Raw genomic sequence first — 10764 nt, forward strand, 5'->3', positions numbered from 1 at the left:
AAACATCCCCTTTATGGCTATTTTCGACGCTTCCAAATGTGTTCGACGATTTTGACATCATCTCTGAAAGCTTGTCGTTTTTACCCGATTATGGTTTAGCGGGGGTTAGAATTTTAGTTGCGGATTTCCGGGTGAATTTCAAAATGGAGAAGACATCATTTGTAAAACTGCATTGGGACTTAATCATGTATCGGGATATTTCGAACCTTAGGTGATAGTTGCGTACTACAGCTTTTTGAGCTTTCCGCGTTTTTGTTAGGTAATCTTTCACTAGCTAGACTATAAAGATATAAAACTAGTATGTTACTAAACCCATTTATTATACCTATCAAACAACGTAATAGTTCGAGTACATACACTTTTCAGCACACTTTATTTTTTTTTTTTTATATACTACGTCGGTGGCAAACAAGCATACGGCCCGCCTGATGTAAAGCGGTCACCGTAACCTATGGACGCCTGCAACTCAAACAGTGTCACATGCGCGTTGCCACCCCATTAGAAACTTGTACATTCCCTTTTGCTGTGTTAAATACACACACACACAGGGTTTATGAAAGCATTTTTCAAAAGAAAAAGAGAATGGTTAAGATGGTTAAGATCATAATATATATGTAATGAACTATTCATAAGAGCTTGTAACTAGGCCTACATGAATAAAGATATTTTGAATTGAATTGAATTGAGTTTAACAAACTTTTGAACCCAGCGTTTTGTGTGTGAGGTACCTAACATTGCCCTCATCTCATGACACCTCGGAGAAAGATTCGTTGTGCTTGTGATTCTAGGTTTAAAACCCTAAACTAAAACCTTAAACCTAAATCTATTACCAATGCCCACACTCCATGGCTACCGTCAACCATTATAAAACTCAAACGTCAATTAAATTTCATCGGACAGGTAACCGAACCCGCTACTCGCTGTCCAAGTGTCCACACAGTTGCACAATCGCCTCTCAATAATGCAGGCACTGCATTTTGGCATCCACGCATTTACCCTGAGCCACCTTATGAACGTTTTGTTTCAAAGGAATTTTCTTAGTATCAGAAGTGGGATAGAGTTGAAAATTGATTTATTTAAATTGGCGACGTAAGTTCTTTTTACTTCGCGAGCTATCTTTATAGATCGTTTAAGTGAAATTGGATGTTGATTTTGAAGAGTTAGAGTTTATTTTTGATCGGGGAGGTGATGTTTAAGTATTAATAATGTGGATTGGGATTCAAAAAGGTTCGGAGGTGAAATATTTGGCGAGTGCGTCTTGTACTAACATTTGTACTATTAACTGATTCACTCTGAACCTTATTATGTAAATTTTAAGGTATGGGTATGGTCAGTTACTGTTAGTTTTGCGAATTAGTGCTGACAGTTTTCACTCTGAGTTTCTAGATGGGGCTGATGTGACGTGTATCGTAGCTCGACTCTATTTTATATTGAGTTTTAGTTTAAAGAAGCAAAATGTTCCGTTCCATTAATTCCGTTTTTAATTCCATATAGTTTAAGGCTTAAAAGTTAATCTTATGTGATTTAAAAACAAGCGGACCGTATACCTGTTTGCCGCCGACGTGATATAAAAATAAATTACTAGAACTTGTGGCACCCTCTAATAAATAAATACAACGTAAATATCATAAGTTATAGTATTTTTATTTCAATTTGAGTTAATAAGAATTGACCTATTTAAAGTATTCCTTGAGCCACGTCTTGATTTGCCCATCACCGGGCACGCGCCCGCAGCCGTATCCAAACGATGAAAAGCCATTAAAAACCTATTAAAACTGACATAAATTACACATATATGACAGAAAGTAACCAAGGTCTCCAGTGCCAGGCAGGAATCGAACCAGCGTACTCTGCAATCGCGTCAGATGCCTGTATCCTCTCGGCCGCCCAGGTCACAAGGTCGAAATCATCTCCCATATAACTAATTTACTATACAAGGACTTGTGGCACCCTTTAAAAATAAATAAAAGCTAAATGTCATAAGTTATAATATTTTTATTTGAACTTGAGTCAATAAGAATTGTTATAAACCTATTTATAGCCTGGCCAGAAATATATGACTATGAGGAGGCACACTGACATTTTATCCTGCCAGGCGGTGCCTGTGCAAGTGTCTAAGGCATGTCACTGTCATTCATATATTGTGAGAGAGAGAAAAAACATATCATCCTAGAATAGAATAAAATAGAATATTTTTTATTTAACATCAGTTTGGACAAATATAACAGAGATAAATATAATACAATCTAGATATTAAATTGGGAGCCCACTCAGCATATTGCCACGGCATGCCGAAGCGCTGATTTTCAGTGGGTCCCGGTCTTCTCGCTCTCACGTATGGACTAATAGGGTGGCGCCATCTGTCATAACCTTTGAGTGTGCCTCCTCATTGTCAGGAGGGCGCTGTTACTTTGATGTTATGGGTTGACAGTTCAGTTTAGTATGAAGAAAAAAAATCGACTGATATTGCGCAACATGGCGCGTAGATATATAGTTCTGGTGGGGCTTTAAAGTCTTCCCAGTGACATGAAGCGTTATGCAGACGTTATAACATGGTTCTTGAGCCACCTCTTGATCTTCCCGTCGGACACGTTGACGTAGACGCCAGGCACGCGCCCGCAGCCGTAGCCGAAGGAGGAGATGCCGACGAGGCGCCCGAAGGACACTGCTGGGCCGCCGCTGTCTCCCTGCAAATAATATAATGAAGCAGTTGTTTACTGTTTTCATCAATAATATCACCATTAAAAATGTTTAAAAAATAATTACACTAAGAATTCGTCTACTGACTTCTTGCAAACTCCGAGAAACATACTAACGGATCGGTGAACCTCACTAGATACATATAAGAAACCCTGGGTGGCTAGCCGAATGGCACAATCGCTGACGAAACGCTCACGAAACGAAGCGCTAGTAGATATCTATCTCTATCGCGCTTGCGTATTGGCGCGACAGAGCCAGCGGCGTATCGCTTTCGTTTGGCGTCGGAGAAATGCCATTCGGCTACGGGGCCTGTTCACGGAAAAAAAATATTTTAACAATACTACCAGAACGTTTAGTAAAATAGATTTATCGTAACTGATACTACAATCTCGTAATAAAAACAACTGTATTGTTACGTTTACTATATTTTGAATTCAATAGAACTAAGCAAACATTAATATGCACTAAACAGTTCTGTTTGAATTACATATACGAGAACTCTAGTTTTATTTACAACTAATAGAATAAAGGTTACGATAATTCTATTAACAAGAAGCTTCTTGTAATGCCAAAAAAATAAAAATTATCTTTACAATCTTAATCTTAGCGGTTACTATCACAGTATACTTCCTGTAACTTTTTTATACGTTGCCATTACTTTGTAGTTCTCGTAAAGAAATAAAAAGAATATTCTTGTAATGTAAACTCAACGAAGAGTTATATTTAAAAATATTAAGTTTGTATAAATATGTACGCATCGCTGTCAACTCTATTATTTGTATCGTAGCGAATGCCATCGCAGTATAGTTGATATGACTGTTTTATAAGTTGGTATTACTTTGCAGCTCTTGTAAATAATGACAATAATATTCTGGTAATGTATACTGGTGAACAAATAGTTCTGTTGAAAAAGTATTTAGTTAGTATAAATATGTGTTTCGTTTTTGTAACGAAACGCCATGTTTAAGTACCATTGTATATCTTAGTGAATGCTATAGCAGTATAGTTGATTTTACTTTGCGCCTCTTGTAAAAAATAACAATGATATTCTCGTAATATACACCGAAAAATAATTGTTATAACAAAAATATTGTCCGCATAAATAAATGTTTTGCTTGTGTAACGAAACGCAATGTTTTGCGGCGTGGTCGGCGGCCATTTACGTGTCATGAGAGATCACGCGTGGACGCGGATCGCAATAGGTTATATTATTTATCGTTAAACGTACTCACTACGTATTATCCATTCGTTTGGTAGTTTCCATTTTAGGAAATGGATGAAGAGGTGCAAAAACTCTTGCAAGGATGGGAGATGGCAGAGTTGGCAAAAGCAGGTGAGTCACATACCGAACATCATGTAGAACTTAGTAGATAATTAGAATGGTGAGTAAAAAGGCATTTAATGTTGTATTCATTTTACATTGCATACAAATTCATACGACATTACGTGGGCAAAATCTAAATACTGAACTAATAAGGACTGTCCACGATAAAAAGTGGTCATACATAACATGATAAATCTTTCTTCCTGAATGCACATTTTGAAGCAATATTATATTTTGATAAATCTGTATACATAAAACTATATAATAATTAAAGCTATTCCTTATAATGCTTTAGTGTGTCTGAGGTTTCGCCGAATGTATACCATCAAGCATTTCATTTCTTGTACAGTGTTTTTTAACAAACTTCACACGCTTCCTGGCACAATTTTATAAATACTTATATTTTTATAAGCTGTTTTACACACATTAGAATGACATCTTAGCAGACAAAAAAATACTTTTTGAAACTCATTTCGACTTTTGGTAGTCAGGAAGACTTTCTACTCCAAGCACTGACAGTTGTATTTGTATGGAGAGCCAAAAAGTGTCAAAAATTCGAATTCAGCAAAGTTAGAAAATCTCAGTACTTTCTTAATCTGATTACAATCAGAAAAATTATTACTATCGTAAAATCAGTATGTAATAGGGTATATTTTGGCTATTATAATTAAACATTAAAAAAATATTTTTGTCATTAAAACTGTTGTACTTAAAGACTGCAAGAAGACACTGTACAAAAAAATATTGTTATCATGAGATACATACTGCTAAAATTCATAGGCCACCTAAAGTTTATAATTTGTTTGTATTTTTATAATGTAGTTTAATATCTACAAATTATTTGACAATTGCTGCTTATAAGTTCTCATTATTCTCAAGATTTACCATGTTATATATGACCACTTTTTATCGTGGACAGTCTTTATATATATCTGAAGTGGACGTAGAATATTACTTAATGTAAAATTTATTCATAGAAATTTTAATGTCTTTTTCAGATGATTTACAATGGTTGCAAGTTTCCTGTGACCCATGCCATACTATGGAACAAAAGTGGAAAAATTCTGCAAAATATAAATTTTGGACGAAATGAAGGACGGTTCTATTAACACTGACGAATATATGAACAAAGTCTTGCACTAAGGATCGTTGAAATATATTTTTTAACAAATTATATAATTATTTTATTTACTTTCAGATTCACCAATTTTCACCGCTCATAGCATCCATTCCATATGCTGGGTGACCCAGGTTTCCGGATCCCAGTTTCAACTCTAGGCTTCTGTCTCTTGGAACTGGTCCTAGCAACCTGCATTTTTATCGGTAGGTACCTATGAATTTGTCTGTGCACTGTATAGACAACTAACATTTCTTGTAAATGTAAGAAAAGGTTTGTTGTCTATACAAGGTGGTACAGTAGGATTAAAGGCTGAGCCACGCCAGATACGTGTACGTAGACGTGCGCGTAGCGTACGCGGTGTAAATGACGAATCCTCATTAGAGATTACACCGCTTGTGTGACGTGTTTCCCGTGTGTGTCTAGCGGTGTATCATCTCTTTTGAAGATTCGTACTTTACAGCGCGCACGCCACGCACACGTCTACGTACACGTATCTGGCGTGGCTCGGCCTTTAATCCTACTGAACCACCTTGTATAGACAACAAACCTTTTTTTACATTTACAAGAAATGTTAGTTGTCTATACAGTGCACAGACAAATTCATAGGTACCGATAAAAATATAACACGTTAACGCAATTGTATATTTATTAGAGAGTACCATAAATGCAGTTGCTGTAACTAACTTTCTTGTTCTATCAACCATTTAATGAAGTTTACATAAATGAAGAGAATGTAATATATATCAGATGACTTGTATTCTTAACGATACCTATTATTGGCCTAACTAAAGTTTTATAACCTTTACAAGGATTTCTTGTGGAGTTTACATTATTTTGTTTATTTAGACACTCCATTTGTTATAAATACTGAATAATCTAGTAATACACACAATTTGACTGTGTGACCCTTACAATATTTTTATTTTATGATACGTAATGTATATATTACCTTTACAAGAATATATTGTCAAGGTCACATTTCATTTATTAAGCTCTGCAAGAAAATATTATTTATTTGTACGATCCACGTGTTATGATTACTAAATATTCTAGTAATACACGCTATTTTAATGTGTAGCAATTACAAGATAACTAGTTCACTAAGCTCAACGCATTTAAACAGACTAGTTTAGTTATTTATACTATGTGAACAATTGTCCCAGAATTTACTAGATTTTCTCGTTCAGATTACACTATTCAGGTATCATGGACGAGACTTTTTTCTCCGTGTTCTAGAATAACCACGATACAAAATTTATATTTTGAGAAAACCCCTGACATAGTGGATCGATTTTCATCAAACATGGCTAAGGACACCCCCGACTAATTATTCTCCTTTCAAACAAAACACGGTTCATCCGTTCGAAAGCTACAATGCTACAGACACACACATAGACAGACAGACACGTCAAACTTATAAATATCACCCCGTAATTTTTTTGTCGGGAGTTAAAAAAGAAATGAGATTTTGACCCACCTGACAAGCATCTTCCCCTTCCCCCTCAGCGCAAAACATCCTCGCAGTGAGGCTGTGGTTGTACCAGGGCTGTGGGACTGTCTGGCACTCTGACTTTGGCACTATTTGTACTTGCGCCCGGTGGAGGATTTCGTTGAAGGTACCCTGAAAATAGATCAGAAACATATAGAGGGACAAGATTTAGAAGCGCTGGAGGCTTGGAAAATATGACTGTATAGACTTTAATCATCATTGGCCTTGAAGTCTGTTACACTATTAAAACAGTATCTTGTCAAGTAGCAGAGCGGAAGAGTTTTTCATGGCTGTGTAAGCCAATACGGGAGCAGCAAACACGACCACAACCTTTAGATTAGATTGTACAAAGTGAACACTTGTTTCCTTTCTTCGAAGATGCATTTAGAGAAAATGCCAACTCTCGTCACTTGGAATTTGTCAAGTATAAATAGTCCATAAGAAGTTTAGTTGTTAACAAAACAGGTAATACATACCTGTACTCACTTTTTCTTTAGTGAACCCCCAGCCAGTCACAAACATGTAGACCCCATATTCTCCATCGCTGATCTCGATCGGACGAACAAAGCTGCTGAACCTCAGTTTTCTGAACTTAAGCAACTGGACGTCGAAGTCAAACTCATGTCTTTGGCCAAATTTTGGATGGACTAGGTGTGAAATGATGTTGATTTTGCGGGATTTCTGGTGGTACATGCTTCCAACTCTTATGAAGGTTTCTTCTGTTCTGAAATACATAAACTATTGAATAGTTTTAGATTACATTTTATTATTGACTAGTTTATGACGGTCTCCCGCTACTGGGAAAAGGCTCTTTGATTTCGTACTCTTCTTTTGGCAACCACTTGGTAGCTACACTAACCCATCTCTCTGGATGCGGCAGATTTTACAAACCGAAATTCTATTTGAGCCTCATGTCACCGACGTAGGCAATGTAGATATCGAATTTTTGAAGTATTATAAGTAGGTACCTATGTCTTTTGTATGTTCTCCAACTTTTTTGTGTCCCTAGTGTGAGGAAGCCCTAAAAAACCTGTCCGCACTCGGTGTATGTACCCCACTCGTCGGAGTCCAAGATCCTTTTTGGGTCGCTGAGCTAGTAAAGTAAGTAAAGCGTGACCAGAAGAAATATATGACTAATTGTCAAGATGGCGTCGTTAATTTGATGTACGAGGTGACAGTTCAGTTTAGTATGAAGAAAATAGTTGTAATGAAATTCCGCAAGATGGCGCGTAGTCATATATTTCTGGTCAGGTTTCAAGTATGTTTTTTGTATGTGTTTTTAACCCCCGACGCAAAAACGAAGGGGTGTTATAAGTTTGACGTGTCTGTCTGTCCGTCTGTCTGTCTGTCTGTCTGTCTGTCTGTCTGTCTGTCTGTCTGTCTGTTTGTCTGTCTGTGTGTGTGTCTGTCTGTGGCATCGTAGCTCCCGAACGGATGAACCGATTTCGATTTAGTTTTTTTTATTTGAAAGCTGTGTTAGTCGGGAGTGTTCTTAGCAATGTTTCATGAAAATCGGTCCACTAGGTCGCGGTCGGGGGATTTTTAAAATTTTAATTTTTGTAGGTAGCTTACCCGCAGTGGGCGGTGGTCAAAGCCCATTGCCTGTGTATGAGCACTCCGCCGCAAATGTCCCCGTAGTTGACCTGGTAGGGCGCCTGCTGTATGCTGATCTCTTCGCCTCCTAAAATTCTATGCAACCGCTATATCATTAAAGCTAGTAACGTGATACTATTTAATGCATCTAGAAGTAGTTCCTAATTTAATCGCATTTCCCTTATTTATCAAATTAATCTGTGGATGAAAATGAAAATATTTTATTTTTTGAAAATTAAAATGAAAAATATTTAGGATGGTGGCTGGATCGATTAATAAGTGAAACACATAAGTTTTTATAATTATTTGACGACTTACCCACGCACTAAAATATACTGCGAATGGATGCACGTGAAGCATACGACTAAAACCAAATACATATTTACAACGTATTCGATTATTGATTTCTATTTAACGGCTGAAAATACCGATAAGCAGCCATTGCGCTGACTTCTGGTACTTTGTTTGAATGTATATATTTTTGGAAGTCAGCATTTTTAACTTCGCTGGCGTTCGTGATGCAGATATTGATAAATAGCTACAGGCCTATTTTTTTAGTGGTAGTAAATAGTTTACAGAAATCGCCAATAAATAAAACGGTTTAATGCATGGTCATGATTATTTTTAACCGACTTCTTTACCCAGAAGGAGGAGGTTCTGTATTCGTATTATTTCGTATGCGGCTATTTATTTTTCTATTTTGTTCTACTATGTTAATCTTATAAAATGTTACCTGTCGATAAACAATCATAATAACTACGGTGGTAGTTCATGAACAATTTTCAAAATATCACTTGCAGCAGTAAGCACAAGCGGATACATCTCGGGAGTAAATTTAAAATGAAGTCACATTTTTTTTATTTAATACTAGCTTTTACCCGCGGCTTCGCCCGCGTAATAAAAGTATTCTTATTGAAACGTTTACAAAAAATAAGATTTTCATTTGGATCCGTAGGTTTCTTTGTAGGTACCTACATCTGTCCGCGATTACTTCGATTAAGGTAAAGCGGGGCAATTCTCGACTGGGGGGCCATTGTAACTGATCTATTTGCTGTACGGTCAGCCAAGAAAGTGGTTTACCACTTTTCGACTCTATTGATCGAAAAGTGGTAAACCACTTTTTTGGCTGACTGTAGTACTTACACATATTACTATTGTTTTAAAAGAAATTCTTGCAATGATTGTAGAATTGTTACACAGCGACCACAGCGTAGGTAGTAGGTACGAATATGTTTGTATTTTACCTATATAAATATTTATACTGGGGAAACTTCATACAACCCACATAGCCAGTATCTCGACGCTATTGTCGGTAGGGTAAAAAGTACTTCCTTGCATTATCGCTTACAATTTTTTCCATTTTGCTTATACTTATTGCAAACGTAAACATATAAAAGGCAAGCAAACAACGATCTTCTTACAGCACATTAAATGTAATAGTTATTACGGATGCAGGATACTCGCCGATGCCTACTTACTAATCCCTTCGCACTGAGCCACCTGCATTTTACACTGCCTAGATATCGATTGCCGACCGATTAGTCCGACCCCAATCCCTATTCTTATCCCCGTCCCTATCTCTATCCTTGTCCCCGTCCCCGTCCCATCCCTGTCCCCGTCCCTCCCCTATCCCTATCCCTATCCCTATCCCTATCCCTAATTCTATCCCTATCCCTATCCCCTATCCCTATCCCTATCCCTATCCCTATACTTTCCCTATCCCTATCCCTATCCCTTCCCTATCCCTATCCCTATCCCTATCCCTATCCCTAACCCTATCCCGTTCCTGTCCCTGTACCTGTCCCTGTCAAATTATCATGCTAGGAGATGAACTTTGAAAAATCCTTTCTTAGTGGTCCTCTAAGGAACATCCGTGTCAATTTGAAATCTCTTGAACCAGAAGTAAATATAAAAACTAAACCTATACTTATGGCTATTTTGGATATTTTAACCCCATTGCACAACAACAGGGGAGAAAATTTCTTTTCCACCTCATTAGATTTTAAAATCGTTGTATTTATCGTGTTCAGCGAAACGAAATAAACCATAAAAACGATACCCATATTGTGTTTTTGACTTTACCCCCTTTGCATCCCTTTAGGGGTCAAATTTTCAAAAAACCTGAAACATGTATTTAGTCTCATGTCTTTAGGAATCCTTCTATGAAGTTTCGAATAAAATAGTCAAACTAATCTTGTTTCCCCATACAAACTTTGAACCCCCATTTCACCCTTTTAAGAGGAGAATTTTGAATAATCCTTTCTTAGTGCTCCTCTACGCCATATAAGGAACCTATGTGCCAAATTTGAAATCTCTAGGACCAGCGGTTTCGGCTGTGTTGATATATTATGTCAGTTAGTCAGTCAGTCAGTTTCTTCTTTTATATATTTTTTGATATTTAAACCCCCATTGAACTACAACAGGGGAGAAGGTATTTCACTTCCGCCTCGTTAGATTTTAAAAACGTTGTATTTATCGTGATCAGCGACCCAATAAACCGTAAAAACGATACCCATATTAGTTTTTTGACTTTATCAC

At 37.0% G+C, this 10764-nt stretch overlaps 1 protein-coding gene across 1 annotated transcript; it reads right to left on the reverse strand.

Moving 5' to 3' along the window:
- Positions 1 to 2124: 2124 nt before the first annotated feature.
- Positions 2125 to 8662, reverse strand: LOC125237604 (trypsin-7-like). The gene is made up of 5 exons (XM_048144757.1): positions 8545 to 8662; positions 8206 to 8322; positions 7120 to 7357; positions 6622 to 6765; positions 2125 to 2687 (listed from the first exon to the last, which is right to left on the reverse strand). Exons 1-5 carry the CDS (start codon positions 8604 to 8606, stop codon positions 2535 to 2537), a joined length of 714 nt encoding a protein of 237 aa, XP_048000714.1. The 5' UTR covers positions 8607 to 8662; the 3' UTR covers positions 2125 to 2534.
- Between the last annotated feature and the right edge of the window lie 2102 nt (positions 8663 to 10764).

Source organism: Leguminivora glycinivorella, chromosome 21 (genome assembly GCF_023078275.1).
Source record: "Leguminivora glycinivorella isolate SPB_JAAS2020 chromosome 21, LegGlyc_1.1, whole genome shotgun sequence".
NCBI lineage: Eukaryota > Metazoa > Arthropoda > Insecta > Lepidoptera > Tortricidae > Leguminivora > Leguminivora glycinivorella.